Source organism: Tursiops truncatus, chromosome 11 (assembly GCF_011762595.2).
Source record: "Tursiops truncatus isolate mTurTru1 chromosome 11, mTurTru1.mat.Y, whole genome shotgun sequence".
NCBI classification, from domain to species: domain Eukaryota; kingdom Metazoa; phylum Chordata; class Mammalia; order Artiodactyla; family Delphinidae; genus Tursiops; species Tursiops truncatus.
The window spans coordinates 64,082,350-64,098,276 of NC_047044.1; the positions used below are offsets into that span (position 1 = coordinate 64,082,350).

Below are 15,927 nucleotides of genomic sequence, written 5' to 3' on the forward strand. Positions count from 1 at the left end.
AGAACCACCAGGAAGAAGGAATGAGAACAAGCCTGAGAGCTAACACAGGTGCCAAGAATAGTTCATGTCCCAACCATCTAGAGTAGAAAAGTTGTGGGGCATTGAATAGAGTCCTCAAAAGGGCATTGCTTCAAGAGTGGGGCCAAAGTGACCCTAGAATAAAGGCCGCCTGAACCCAAGGTAACAAGCTTAAATACAAGTCTTGAAAGCTTGAAACTGATCCAACTAACTTAACTATATCACAGAACAAAGCCCAACAATATTTAAAGGAACACAGCAAATTCTGGTAACAACAAAACCCAACAACATGAAATTCACAATGTCTAGCATCCAATTAAAATTTCTCAGGCATGCAAATAGAAGAAAAATATAACAAAGGGAAAAAACAGTCACTATAGAAATACCCAGAAAAGACAAAAATGATAGGATTAGCCAAGAAAGATATTAAAACAGATATCATGAACATATTCACATGTTCAGGAAAGTAGAGGAAAGTGGACATTATGAGGAGAAAAATGGAAAATATAAAAGACCCAAATTGAACTTCTAGAGATGAAAAATACAGTATCTGAAATGAAAAATACATGAGATGAGAGTAACATATTAGACACTGTGGAAGGAAGTTAGTGAACTTGAAAATAGAGCAATAGGAACCATTTCAAATGAAATAGAAAAAAGGCTGAGAAAAGATGACTAGAGCTTAGTGAGCTCTGGGGCAGTGTCAAGCCTAAGCATGTAATTGAAGTCCCAGAAGGGAAGGTGGGGTATAAGTGGTATCAGAAAAAAATGTTTAAAGGAATAACGGTGGAAGATTTTCCAAATCTGGAAATATACTGACAGATCCAAGAAATTCAGCATACCTCAAGTAGAAGAAACACCATAGTGAAATGTATAATAATCAAATTGCTAAAGACCACTGATAAAGAGAAAACTAATGAAAGCAACCAGAGGAAAAGAGACATATCATGTACAGAGGAACAAAGATCTGTCAGAAACCATGTAGGCCAGAGGACAATATAGCTACATCTTTAAAGTTCTGAAGGAGGAAAAAAAAAAAGCTTGGCAACCTAAATTCTATACCAGCAAATATATCTTTCAAAAAATAAGGCTATACTTTTTTAGGCAGACAAATGCTGAAAGAATTCATCACCAGCAGACTTCTACCATAAGAAATGTTAAAAGATATTTGTCAGGCAGAAGAAAAATATGAGGTAAAAGTTTCAATCTACACAAGGAGTGAAGAGCAGTGGAAATGCTCTCAGTTTTTAATATCTCTGAAAGACAATTGACAAGTCAAAAGTAGAACAACATACTGTGGGGTTTATAACATGTTGAAGTAAAGTATATGACAATCATAACACAAAGGAGGGGAAAAAATGGAAGTACATACTTGTTTAAGGTTCCTATACAATACATGAAGTGGTATAATGTTATACGAAGGTAGACTACAATAAGTTAAAGACATATAAATCCTAGAGCAACCAGTTAAAAACAAAAACAAAAAGAGATATCGTTATAAGCCAGTAATGGAGATAAAATGGAATTAAAAGATACAATCCAAAGGAAGGCAGGGAAAGAGGAAGGATACAAAGAACAGATGGGACAAATAGTAAAAGAAGAACATGATGGTGGATTTAAAACCAGCCATCTCAGTAATCACATTAAATGTAAATGACCTAACCCAGCACACCCAGTAGAAATATAATGTGAGCCATCTATGTAATTTTAAGTTTTCTAGTAGTCACATTAAAAAAAAAGTAAAAAGAAACAGGTAAAGCTTATTTTATAATACATTTTATTTAACCCAATATATCCAAAATATGTTATTTTGGCATGTAAGAAATCTGAAAATATTGTTAATGAGTATTTTACCTTCTATTTAAAATGTGTGTATTTTACACTTACAACACAACTTGCATTAGTCATATTTCAAGTGCTCAAGAGTCACATTTGGCTAGTAGCTACCGTATTGGACAGTATAAACATCCTGTTAAAAGGCAGAGATTGTCAGATTAGGTTAAAAAATCTGTCTACAGGAAACCTGTTTTAAATATGAAGACACATATAGGTTAAAAGTAAAAGGATGGAAAAAATATACCGTGCCAACACTAAACAAAGGAAAGATGAAGTAACTATATTAATATCACACCAAGTAGATTTCAGAGCAAGTCATATTACCAGTGATAGACTTTTCATAATGGTAAACGGGTAAGTTCATCAAGAGGATTAACAACCTAGATACGTACACACCTAACAGAACTTCAAAATAGATGAAGTAAAAACTGAGAAAATTGGAAGGGGAAATAGACAAATTTATAATTACTGTTGAAGATTTCAATACCTCTCTCTCAATAATTAACTGTTTCCATGGAGAAGTTAAATCTAAGTGATGCTTGGTAAGAGAGGAAACATCTTGCCAAACATTAAGCCCAACTAGACAAACCTAGCACAGGGAGTAGGTTTTCCTTAGGAAATAAAAACTGCGTAAGAAGGGAAAAAAATCAGACAAAATGAGATAAATTAGTTAAGTGAATATGATGGGGTCTACGATATGGTATGCACTCTAACATGTGGAATAAAATGACCAGAATGGAAGTTATAGTGTTTCTAACATGACTCATGGGAAGATTCCACGTCATTATAGTTTACCTCTTTAAAGTGTTTCTTAGTAGAACTAGTCCTATTGATAAACCAGGGATTTATGTGAGGTCACAGGGAGAATAATTACAGTTGTCATGACTCCATAAAAATAGATGTTGCCTGCCTCTCTTTCTCTAAAACCTTGGCAGTAATTCTAATAATTTATTACTTGAATTTGCATGTGAGAAAAATCCTGGACACAGTGAGGGATGCAGTAACATAGAGCTTACCTGAAGTCTGCCTTCTTGGTTTCTATAATATTATTAGATTAGAGCTTTTTAGGAGTGAGTGACCTTCTGACTCATAATATTCAGGGGTTGTTGCTTGGTTAGTCTTTCGGGTTTTCTGGTTGACAAGGATAAGCCTAATTTAAAAATCAGAATGAGGGAGACTTCCCCAGTGGCGCAGTGGCTAAGAATCTGCCTGCCAATGCAGGGGACACGGGTTCGAGCCCTGGTCCAGGAAGATCCCACATGCCCCAGAGCAACTAAGCCCGTGTGCCACAACTACTGAGCCTGAGCTCTAGGGCCTGCGTGCCACAACTACTGAGCCCGCGTGCTGCAACAACTGAAGCCCGCGCGCCTAGAGCCTGTGCTCCACAACAAGAGAAGCCACCGCAAGTAGCCCACGCACCACAAGGAAGAGTAGCCCCCACTCGCCACAACTAGAGAAAGCCTGTGCACAGCAACGAAAACCCAACACAGCCAAAAATAAATACAATTAAATCTTTAAAAAAAAAAAATTCAGAATGAGTATGTAGAGGGGAAAATCTGGAGGGGTAAAATAGGAAAACAGCTTTTTTCCTCCCTGAAAGTTATCTGGGTCTCTGCTTAGGAACACTGTCATGCTCAGGACTTTTAGAACATTTATTTCCTAAGTCAATTATAAGGGTTCAAAGTGTGAAATTGGAAAGGGTTAAAGTCAGGATTGTTTTGTGAAATGTTTTACTTCTATATGCATGAAAAAACAATAGTTTGGCTGGTTTACTGCATGAGAAGGAGGATACAAATAACAGTCATTTATGTCATTGTGGTAGCATACAGGAAAAGGATTGAGTCCTTAGTTTGAAAACATGGTAGGCTTTTCTTTTAAAGAGAAGCTTTTTTCAGCTTCAACCTGGCAGCTCTTCAAATAAAATCACAAAGGAATAAGACACTATAAACAACCATTCCACCCCCAGACAGGGCTGCATAGACAAGTAGGCACTCATGGCCAAAGCTGCGAAGGCAGCAGGAAGGGCAACTCTTCAGGCACCAGGAGCTGCAGCAAGCAGAGGCAAGTGTGGGCCCCCAAAAGAGGGACAAGTGCAAGACAAACAGTAGGCACAGGGCTGACTTATTACTCCTAGCCCCCTATTCCAAAGGGAATTGAAGATCTTCTGAAGCTAAGAGAGTCCTGAGTGCAGAAAGGCTCTCACCATGGAAGGGGAGGGACCCTTGTCTTCACAAAATACAAGCAAACGCTCTGACCATCACTGCTCCTCTTTCATCTGAAGCACTGTGATCCCTTCTCTCATTTCTTTTTCCTTTATCTTCAGCCCTCTGTGAGATGACGTGTAGGATTCTTTTTGTTCTCCTAACTCCTAGCTTGTTTTTTTGGTATGATGGTGTCTTGGCTGAACTATGGCAATTTTCCTCATTTGTATAGAGTAAGAGCTGAAAAACTGAGGAGAAAAACTCGGATCTAAATTCTGCTTCAGATGTCAGATTACATGTCCTCAGTTAATGGGAGGGAACATTGAAGCCACTAAACTCCCTCCTACTGAGATACAGTAGAAATGAAAAAGAACCCAGACCACTCCATAGAGCTAATTAATGAGCTGACTTTGGAGGAAGCCATTTCCCTCTCAGTGGAGAAACCTTGGTTGGAGGCAGAACTGAAGCAGTGGAAGAGGGATTCTTAGTGTGGTGTCCTGATCACTAGGTCTCTGTTCCTGTTCAGCTGGCTTGGTCTTTAGCTTTATAAGTCCACTCTCTCAAAATAACAAAATGAAATAAGAAGCCAAAGAGCTCAGTCTGTGTAGGTCCAGCTAAACTTAATTGGTTTCTGGCACTCTTTCCTCCTGAAAAATAGGATAGTCATGTGTAGCGTGACACTCATTTATGTCATCCTTTTCACTTCAGGGTAACGATCCCAAAGGTGGTATACCCCTCTGATGGGCACCTGGGGGAGATATATCTCCGTGGCTTTCATGTGCTTGGCTATCCTTATCTCTCTCTGATTTCTTCTGCTTCCATCCTAAGTCCTTGTTGCCTGTTGTAATACATAACTTGTCTGCCCCCTTGGAGGGTTTGGCTTACAGTGACTGACAGGTTGTCTGCCTGTTCACTTCACCCCCTGGATTGAAGGGTTTATTTAGCCTCATAGCATGGCTAATATTGTGGGATAGAATGCTAGAGGAATCAGTCCCTTCCTGCTGATTTTCTCTCACTAGAGGACGTAGATTATAGCTGTGAAATCTGTGCTTGCTGAGCAGATCCTCCTGCATTCCTGGCTGCCTTCACAAGCCGAGAAGCATCCTTTAGCACCATTATCTTCCGGGGCAGGGTTAGATTAAAAACGTGGATTGGAGAAATCTGTGATCCTAATTGTGTAATTCATTGTCATTATTGTAAATAACTGAGCTCCAGTTACCTGTTGGGCATCACTCAGCAGAGAATTAACCACAACCTGAGTCCTCTGGGCCTGTTGTTCTGTCTTCAGAGATGCAGGAAGAACAGTGTCTTTCTTCAGTCCTGGCTCTCCCTCCCACCACCCTCAGAGCTCTGCTTCATGGTGAATGTGGTTTCCCTGCAACTGCTTAGGCATCCTCATCTATAGGCCCTTTCTCTGGTCTAGACCATGCTCCGGTGTGTTCCTGGCAGTGTTCCCTGCTGCCTCCCCAGCATGTAGTTGCCTACTATTGGGCAGTAGCTCACTGCTCTGGCATTCTAGTGTGTAAATATTTGTCAAAGGACGGTGGTGTTTTCCCTTTCCCCAAAAAGCATTCTGAAAAATGTGCCTGTTTTCTTAGTCATATTTCCAAGCTTTGGATCAGTTAGCCCATTCATTCCTTGCAGTTGACAGACACTGGCCTGACCTCAGCTGGCCACATAAAGTAAGTGTGCAGTAACTTCCGGCACGGTAACTTTCAAGCTTTGGTACCAAGGAGTCCTGGACTTAAAGGAACCATGGACGACATAGTCATTGTTAGAGAACACATAGTTTCATTAACATATCTCCTGTATCAAGCATTTTAATTTCTTTCACTTGTACTTGATATTGAAGGCATAAATGAAATCAACAAAAATGAGGCAGCTAACCATGTAGATTCTAGGGGAGAACTTTACTCTTCATGTTTGTCATTCTACTTTCAGGTCTCATGTAATGTAGGTTATACTGTATCCATGTCTGCCTCTATAAAGGTGACATTGCTGAGCTACTACCAGTTTAGAGATGTTTTTCCAGTATAGTTGATGGTTTATTCTGTCACTCAATTCTCCTTGAGGCCAAAACAGTTTGCTTCTGCTAGGTGGCTTGTTAGGCTGAAAATGCAATCCTTAGTCATGGAGCAGAATTTTCTATCTTTGTGCAGAATCAGGAGACCTACATAGAAGGATTGAACTACTGATCTTAGCTTTATTAACACTAGACTCTGAGCTCAGGATTTATTTAAATTACTCGCACAGTCCCGATAGATTAAAGGAACTGCTAGTGTGTACCTCATTTAACTGCTTGTACTCCTTCCTTTCGTTTTCTCTGAGTCTCACTTTGTACCACCCCTTCCTCCTCATTTTCCAGTTTTTTTAACCTGATCTTCAGTCTTCTACAAGTCCGACCAACATCTTCCCATATGTATCCGGACCCATATATATACACGTGTGTGTGTGTGTGTGTGTGTGTGTGTGTGTGTATACACACACACACACACACACATCAGCTTTTTCTGTTTTCACTGTTTCTAACCACCTCAACACCTTCCTCCCTTCTAGTCAGAATTTGATACAGGGACATGAGGCTGTTGGGTGTTGAAGTCATAATTGAATTGATTAGGAAACTAACCTATGCTGTGCAATATAGCAACTGTGTTTCCTTCTTACAACACAACTATTTTGAAAGGCTGGAGTATCTAGTTTAATACATATACTTTCTTCCCACAGATCATCAATTTCTACATGAATATGCTGATGGAGCGAAGTAAAGAGAAGGGATTGCCAAGCGTGCATGCATTTAATACCTTTTTTTTCACTAAGTTAAAAACGGCTGGTTATCAAGCAGTGAAACGTTGGACCAAGAAAGTGGATGTCTTTTCTGTTGACATTCTTTTGGTGCCCATTCACCTGGGAGTGCACTGGTGTCTTGCTGTGAGTGCCTCTTTTATTGCTGATAAAATTTAAAAGAAATCTATGTAATTATAGAATACACAGAGAGTAGTGAATATTAGTTCTACATTTTCACTAGATGACTGACAGAAAAAGTAGCATTTAGTTGTCTAAAAATTGGATAGATCAGTGAACTCCCTGTCAAGAGTGGGAGATACTTAGTCTTGGAAGAAAGCTGTGGAGTTTTCCTTTTCTGGAAATATTTAAAAAGGGAGTTATAAGTCAAAGCAGGCTAAAGGCAAGGCATGGGGAGTAAAAGTGACTTCTTACTGATGCTGCCAACTCAGATTCTATGACTGTTATTTTCTGCCTAATCATGACTTGTCTTGCATACTTGGTAATTTAATATTTTTTATGACTCTGAGAACATGGATACATGAGCTTAATATATTAATAAAAGTATAAAAAGTATTTCACAGTCTGTTTTGAGTTACCTTTGAAAAGCATAAGCCAAAAGGAAATTCTCCAAGTAAAGAAACAAAACCTAGACTCTTTTACCATCTTTCAGAAAATGTATGGACATTATCTCACTCAACTTTCGTTCTCTGAAGAGCATGTTTTGTCTTCACTGTTACCCACAGTGCAGATGGAGAACCTGAATACTAGAAAAAGGTTTCAGGGCAATTACTGGAGCCGCCAGTCAATTAGCCCCCATCGCAGTTCTGAGTAAATAATCCCCCTGTTCTTCTCTCCTCTGCAGATTAAGCATGGTATAACGCTAAGCATCCATCAGACTTGTCATGATATCATAGGAAATCTGGCAGGAGGTTCCAAACTCCAGGGAAGGAAAAAGCTGAGAAACCAGTTTTCTTCACTTCATAAACACAGATTTTTTTTTTTTTTTAATTCCCAGGTTGTAGACTTTAGAAAGAAGAATATTACCTATTACGACTCCATGGGTGGGATAAACAATGAAGCCTGCAGGATCCTCTTGTAAGTAGGGAGTTGAGGACAAAGAGTTTGATGTTGGGTATATGTTATGTTTTTCCAGCTATTGAACTCAGTTCTCTGATCCCTTCAGTGTAGTGATTAATAAAGGAAATCTTTATCTTGAATAAGAATGGGTATTTTCCATCTAAGTAAGTAAAGTTTAATAATAATATAATACCAAAAATACACCCTAATGGGGATAATTACTGTCCCAGTGCTCTAAATATAGAGTGGATATATACATATAGATATAGAAACTACTTAGAAATCATCTACTCCAACCTCCTAAATTTTCAGATGAAGAAACCAAGACCCACAGAGGTGACTTACATTTGCTCAGGTCCTACTAGTTAGTGGCTCAACTGGGAACCAGAATGCAAATCTCTTTATATCCCATCTGTTTCTCTTTCCAAAATGTCTATTCCTCACTGTACCATTTTGGCAGCCAGGAGGGGGCTGGGTTCCAGAATGGTGAGCAGTTCACACTTAAGAAGAGTGCTGTATATGAGGTATGCACTCAACAAATTGTTGATTTGGATTGAATTTTCACACAGGAGAATCAAGACTATAAATAAATAAGTACCTCAGTATTGCTGGAGAAACATTTTTCTTCCATTAGATTGAGTTCTGTAGGCCCATATAAACCAAGGAGAAGAATCAGAACTTGTTCCTCAGGACGGACAGTAGGTAGAAAGAGCCTGGGTATCAAAGGCAGATGTCATGCTTCTCTTGGGTTGACAGGGCAGGCCTGAATTGTGGGACCTCCAAAGGAAGCTTAGCAGTCCAAAGATTCCCTGCCCAGTAGTATATACTGTTTCCTTAGACGCGCAGAAGAAAACTTCCTAAGGATTGTCAACCCCATTCTTGCAGTGGCAGCTGTCATCACTGCTCCCCAAGCTCATCTCATTCTCTCCCAATACCTTTAGGCAATACCTGAAGCAAGAAAGCATTGACAAGAAAAGGAAAGAGTTTGACACCAATGGCTGGCAACTCTTCAGCAAGAAAAGCCAGGTACATTTCTCCTTGATGAGATGGAAATCCTGAGACTAGGGTATTAGAAAGAAAAGGATTTTACTGCTTGGTCCCCAGAGACCTTCTGTGTTAGTGTCTAGCCTCACCTCAGCTTGGTCGTTTGGTTCCTTGGGGAAGGTAGAGTAAGCTATCTGTGGGAAACTAGTATTGTGTTTCTTATGAAGAACTAGGTTTTATAAATGCCCAGCTATTTTGCTAAACTTTCATCTGTGGGAAATGTTTGCAGATTGTTTGGCCCTTGTGGGAGGGGCCAGCTTTTACACCCTTGGGTGTCATGGAAATCTAAGATAGTCTCCTGTGTGATTAATATGAAATACACAGGCTGGACTGAGATGCTGAATTTTTTTCTCTGAGCCTCTGTTGTTCTGAGTGGGGGACCAGGGTCATCTCTTCAAAATTCAGGGAAACCTGTAAAATTTATATCCTTTGGCTCTTATTTATAATCTAAGAAAGAAGGAAGCTTGGAAAGATGTCACTTTTTTTATTGTTTTTGGCCTTTCAGGAAATTCCACAGCAGATGAATGGAAGCGACTGTGGCATGTTTGCCTGCAAATATGCTGACTGCATTACCAAAGACAGACCAATCAACTTCACACAGGTGAGCCAAGCCTTCAGGAGGGAGCTCTATGACCACCCCATCTCCAGGCTGCCAGATAGATGTTTTTCCCTCCACTTGCTCCACTTAGGGGCTCTGCTTCAGCTTGTGGCTCATAACATGGGTGGTTACTGCCTGTGCCGCCTCACAAGAAAAAGGGTAGTGATAGGCCACATCCTGGGTTACCATATATCACATATTGTGATGTGTGGGCAGAGCCTTCTTCTCCGCCCATCTCTCCCACCTACCTCAAATCCTGTGAGAAGCAGAGAACTGGGACCAGAGCAAGTTTCCTATAGTTTCCCTTTATTTGGGTAGCAGTTAAGTTTTGGAACAGGCCACACCTTGATCTAGTATAATTTGTTATGCTGCCCTCTTCCGCTGCCCCTCACTTGATGCAGCTGGTCAGTCTTCTTATAGTTTGTGATTGTTTATTTCTGTCCATGTGGTCCTTCGGAGACCAAGGTGGATTGAGACTAGAGATTAGGGGTTATTCTGTGTCCTTCACTTAACTCTTTACTTCTGTTTAAATCAATGACTTTACAAGATTTTTCCACCATAGCCCTTGGGTGGAGCTCACTCTTGCAGTTCCTATAACATCTCCTGTAAAAAGTGAGTTTTTGGTTTTCAAGCTCGGATCTCATATCCTCTTAAAAGTTTAACATAGAGGACTTGATAGACACCGTTCTCAAAATTCTTGGAGACATTTGGGTGTACCCTGGGGACTCCTGGCAATGCCCAACAAAACTTCTAAAGTTACAACAATGGAAAATAGCAATAAAGATAGTAATAGAAAAAAGCAATAGAAAGAAAAAAATCACATGTGATAAAGAAGGAGCCATTTGAAAGATCAGAAATTCAGCTGAGATTATTTTAGTTGAAAACCTCAAGACGGAAAGGAGTGTTAGGTCTGCATACAAGAAATGAAAATAAGGGTGTCTCTGTGTCCCTACAGCAACACATGCCCTACTTCCGGAAGCGGATGGTCTGGGAAATCCTCCATCGAAAGCTCTTGTGAAGACTGTCTCAATTAGCAGACGTGGACTTGTGGGAGACCAGCTCTTTGTTGTCTACGGCCAGAGACCTTGGAAACAGCTGCTCCCAACCCTCTGTTCTTGTAAAGTCCTTGATCCTGGACCAGGCCCTGGAGAGATGCACTCACAAGCACATCTGCCTTTCCTTTTGTATCTCAGATACTATTTTTGCAAAGAAACTTTGGTGCTGTGAAAGGGGTGAGGGACATCCCTAAGCTGAAGAGAGAGACTGCTTTTCACTTCTTCAGTTCTGCCATCTTATTTTCAAAGGGCTCCAGCCTCACTCAGTCTCTAATTAGGGGCCTGAGAGAAGCTTGGAAAGACTCTTGATTTCATGTAAACTCTTGTTGTTAGGCCTTACTAAGAGGTAGGAAAGGACGTGGGCAAAAAGGTAGGGATGAAAACCACCAGCATATACACGCACACATACATAAACACAGGATTTTCAAGATATGTCACTGGGAAAGTGACTGTAAACTGGACTTTGGGGCACCTGCGTAATTCCCTCCTCCAGGACTTTTCCTATTTATATGCCCCTTTGTAAAATCCGTCTGCTTCTGTACAAGGCTGTTTTATCATCTGTAGCTTCTTCCTCTCCTGAGGCACAACACGTGAGCCCTGGATGGACCCCAAAGTCCCAGGCAGTCCTTTCCTTAAAAGCAGAGGCTGGCATGTGCTCACAACACATGATATGGGGAAGACCCACCCAGGGAGCGGTTTAGTGGAGCGACAAGGCACCACTTTTACTGCTACCTACTTCTGACCAAGAAGAAGGACCTCAGTCTTTAGCATAAAATTCCAGCATTGGATGAATGCAGGTCTAGTTTGGTCTGTGGCTAGCTAGTTTAAATATGTTTCTAACCACAGAGAATTTAATATATATATATATTTCACAGGGATATGTTTTTGTTTTTTTTTTTGAAGGCTGAATGTGTTCACCATTTTAGCCTGTAGGTTTATTACCATTTTCCAAATTTAGCTCCAGCACGCACAGATCCCAGCCCCTATGTGTAGGGTGTTTGTGGACTTCCTAACAGAATATTTTGATTCCTGGATGGATTTGGCTTAGGGGTAGAGGTTACAGAGGGAGGCGAGATTTTCAACTGGAAAACGGGTGGAATTTGTACTGATCAACCTGAGAATGAAAAACTGCTATTCCTTTTGTTCTATGTGGCATCTCCCCACCCTCTGAGCGCTCCTCAGGCTAGATAGTGAAATGATCCAATGCCAGTGTCATTTTGTACTTAAGTTCCAAAATAGGAACATTTTATACTTTTTTCTGTATTGTAATAGGTAGTTTTGTACGAAATCTTTTCTTCTCTTCCCATGTACCTCATCCTTTCCAACATTGTGCTTTCTCCCTGGGCTTATTTGAAAATTTTACTCTGTTTTATATCAAGCTTGTTTAGTACATTTTTCTATGTGTTACCACAGGTTACAATTTGAAAAGAAAACTATTTTTTTTAAATATTCCATTGTTAACTGAATGTTACTGTTTTCCACTCCAGCAACTAGATGTCCTACGTTTTTCATACTGCCTGCCTTTAGGGGGAAGACCACCTTTTGTTTGTTTGTTTTCTTTTTTTTTCTTCTTTCTTTCTTGCCTGTTTTGTTTTGTTTTGTTTTGTTTTGTTTTGGGTTTTTTTGGTGTTTTCTATAGGAAATAAATAGCTTTCTATATATGAGTTCCTGGGACTTTCACATTCTCGTTTAGAGAGCTATGGCATGCAGGCTCATTGTGGGACTCCTGAACATTGATTCTTGGTACTTAATGTATTTAAGTGACAACTTGAAAGGTGACAATATGGTATAGATTTTGGACCATGAATCAAAAAGACCTGAGTTTTTCAGGCACTCTTGCTATTGTCTGGGGGACTCAAAACAAGATACTTCTGTGTATTTATTGTTTGTCCATTTAGATAACATCTGTCTTACCTTCCTCACAGACTTTTTGTACAGACCAAAGCAACAAATATTTATTGCCATGTACAGCAGAAAATGAAACATGCAACAAAAGCACTTTGAAAAATATACAAGGAATTGTTAAGCCTGTCTGAATTTGGCCCCACTTTCTGACCAGTGCAGTTTTGTACAAGGTGAAGTTAGTGATCCTGAGATGCCCTGCATGAGTGGGCCAGGCTGAGACACAGGTTGTGGTCCAGGGTGGGAACCAAGTAGACTTAACACAGTGGGGGCCATTCTTTCCAGAGAGCTGCCCAAGAAGAGCAGGACTAGCATCTGGAAACTTTCTTCTTCATTTAAGGGCGGACCTTGATGACAGGGGGGAAAACTAGGACGTTCCTGTATTCCATGGCCAAGGGCATGTTACCAATGTCTTGTTTAACCTGCTTTAAACTAAAGCCTATTGCTTTCCTTTTCTCTGATCTTCCCCTCTCCTCTGTGTCCAGTGCTCATAATTACCTGCCTCCCCTAAAAAAAGGAACACTTGATGGGTGATAAGCTCTAGATGCCAGATATGAAGCCTTCAGCAGAAACCAGTCTGAACAATCACTCCTGGACCCTGTACAGAGAAAATCAGACCATTCCTGCCCATTTGAGGATACATGGTGCGAGGCACAGAGGCTAGTTCCATCCCATTTGTCACCTGGGACCCACCGTTGCTCCCGGCAGCCCTGTTTAGGGTTGAATGTAAGCGCTTTTCCCTCATCTGGCCTGGAGACTGTGTAAACTGACTCCTCTGTATATGAGGTGCTACATATTTCTCTGTGGTATCAACTTCTCTCTTATTTTGCCCTTGTAATTGTGCTAGCCTCTTCTACCCACTGCCCCTAGCAAGATTAGCCCCAAAGTTTTAGTGTTCTGGGATAGAAACAGGTTGCCTGGGAAAGCACTGCCAGCAGCCATATTCCATAGTCTGTCCATCGCCACCTGCTTCTACGTGGCCCATAAAAGGCTCTAGTGGGTAGAGAGAGAGGGTTCACTTCAGAGCCCCAATGTTTTTAACGTTTCAGCTTCTGGTCCTTCTCCTGTGCCATCCCTCCAGCTCTCAAATATGTCTTAACCCAGAGTAAGAGAGACAACTGACACTCGGCACTTGTCTTCTCCTTTGCTCCACCTGGATGGGCCAGGGGGGTTGAGGTAGGGTGGAATATGATGCTTGCATCCTGGGAGCTCACATACTCAAGAGAGTCAGAAAAGGACGTGAAATGCTATCAGGCCCTGTTGTTGACTCAGACTACATGCTGAGCTCCTGGCAAAGTGGCCATATTTCCCTACCCAGGAGCAATCTGTCCACAGCTTCAAATTCATCCTAAAATTTGGGAAGGGACAAGTAAGGCTCAACCCAACAGCTTTCCTAATAGCGCAGGCCTTATTTCACCTGTGCTGAATCCTAGTATCTGTCTTTTAAGAGCCCATAATTCCTATTCCCAGCTTTGGGGGTGGGGAGTGACGTAACGTAAGGGTAAATGGGGTTATGCTGGTCACCACTAAGAGAAGAGTACTTAGACATGCATCCCCTGTGGGAGAGAAATGGGAAACTAGGAGACTTTTAGCTACAAGATAAACCTCGAGGAAACCTTAGTGCAGGCTGCCTCTCTGGCCTGTCAGGGAGAGGGTGGGGAGAATTCCAGTTGGGAGTGGTTGAACCAGATGTCCAGGGTCTGGTCAAAGTCTAAGATTCTGAAATGTTATTGAGGGTCATAATGCTGCTTGGAATAGAAATTGGGCAAGGTAGAGATTCAAAGTCAAGTTTAAGGCCAGTGTTAACACTGGCTTGATCTTAGAGTTAAGGCACAGGTCAGTCTTTCCTAATGGAACAGATCATAGCTGCTGACGTTTCTCCATTCTGAACTGAGGAGTAACCATCAACTGCTTGACTTCTGGAGATTGTCCTTCCTTCCTTCGCAGAACTTTAGTGCTGGGAAAGGAAAGTTGTCGCGGAGAGGCACACAAGGAGCCCAGAGTCTTCAACCTGCTGGGCACCCCTCATCCAATTTACTCTTACTGCTTTCAAGAATACACAGCGCACACACACCCAAATCTCACCTCCTTGAAGCCTTCCCTGATTACATTAAAATCTCTTATCTGGACATCTGCAGCGCTTAGAAAATAATACAACTCCACATGGCATATGTATTGTAATCTGTCCTTTACATCAAGAATGGACTGAGACCTGTGTTGCCAGTGAAGGCAGGTGAATGATTTGGTGCTTTTTTTCCAGGCCAGGAGTGCAAGCTGCTTCTCTCTGGCCTGCTAGGGAGGAGTAGGGGTGACTGACTAAACATTTACTTAACCAGCATTGCAGGAGTCCGGGGTAGAAGGTCCACTCACATCAGCCTGCAGTGAGGCTGCACCTCCTTTGTGACCCTAAACCTAATGCCTCACTCTGCCCTTAACACAAGCCCCTTCCTCAGCAGTTTGGCTTGTCCTTCAGGGGTTTCAGTCTCTATGCAAGGGGCCTAATCAAAGTATTTTTTCCCTAACCACACACCTTTCTATTATGTACAGTTTTCTTTATTTTTTTTTTTATTTCCAGTGATGTTGTACATCCAGTATGGATCGTGGGTCCCCTTCTGTCTGCCTTGTCCTTTAAATGGACTGTTTTACATGCTGGCTGTGTCTTGTCTATTAGCCAGAGCTAAGTTCCTAGAGGGCATTTTCCCCATCTAATACTTCTGGGGAGCCTCTTATACTAGGTGTTTAATAAGCCTGTGTTTAAGCACTGGGCTTGGGGGCCCTGGAGGGTGGAGTGAAGAGATGGTTTGACCATCTGGTGGAAATGGTTTTGACCATTTGGTGGAAATAAAAGCCACCCATCCTCAAAGACCTTAGAGTCTAACTCATGTAGGAGGCCAGGCAGATACCAAGCAATGGACCTTATCAAGAAGGCAGACCCATAGGCATATGGTCCAGTTTGAAGCTGGGTGTAGATGATGGAGGGGCAGAGGTGGAGATAAGTCATGGATGATGTTGCCTTTATCTGACTATCTATGTGTGACTCTCTCCCTAGTTTTTAAAAGTTGATTTATTTTAAAATAAATTCTGTGGATTTTGCTTTCTTGCCTTGACTTGGAAACTCCCTGGTGAAAAAGGACTCGATGGTGTTTGTCTCTCTGACTGTCTCTCTGTCTCTCTGACTGCTTGTTCTGTCTCTGTCTGTGTCTGTGTCTCCTGATCCAAGCTGGACCAGTGATTGGATCCTCAGTGTGGTCTGGATTCCGGAGTCCACGCCTTAACCAGGAGTCTGAATACTGTTCATTCATTCATTTCATTCCACATACCTGGAATTGAAGTCTGAAACGCAAATAACATGCAAATCTGTGGCTCCTTGGCACTTTTTAAAACCAGACCTGTCTGTGGAGCCAGCCAGAGA

The 15,927-nt window shown here is 41.4% G+C and overlaps 1 protein-coding gene across 4 annotated transcripts in view; it reads left to right on the top strand.

Moving 5' to 3' along the window:
• SENP1 (SUMO specific peptidase 1) overlaps positions 1–12,277 on the top strand; it is a 59,297-nt gene extending 47,020 nt beyond the window's left edge. For 3 of the 4 annotated variants that reach the window (XM_019934537.3, XM_019934538.3, XM_033866852.2), the window contains 5 exons: positions 6,780–6,983; positions 7,855–7,934; positions 8,858–8,942; positions 9,466–9,561; positions 10,514–12,277. In XM_019934537.3, the coding sequence (XP_019790096.1) occupies positions 6,780–6,983; positions 7,855–7,934; positions 8,858–8,942; positions 9,466–9,561; positions 10,514–10,576 (528 nt within the window). In that variant the 3' untranslated portion in view covers positions 10,577–12,277. Of the gene's footprint in view, positions 1–6,779; positions 6,984–7,854; positions 7,935–8,857; positions 8,943–9,465; positions 9,562–10,513 lie in introns of those variants that run through there. The other variant, XR_002176243.3, reaches the window with a different exon arrangement.
• Positions 12,278–15,927: the final 3,650 nt, after the last annotated feature.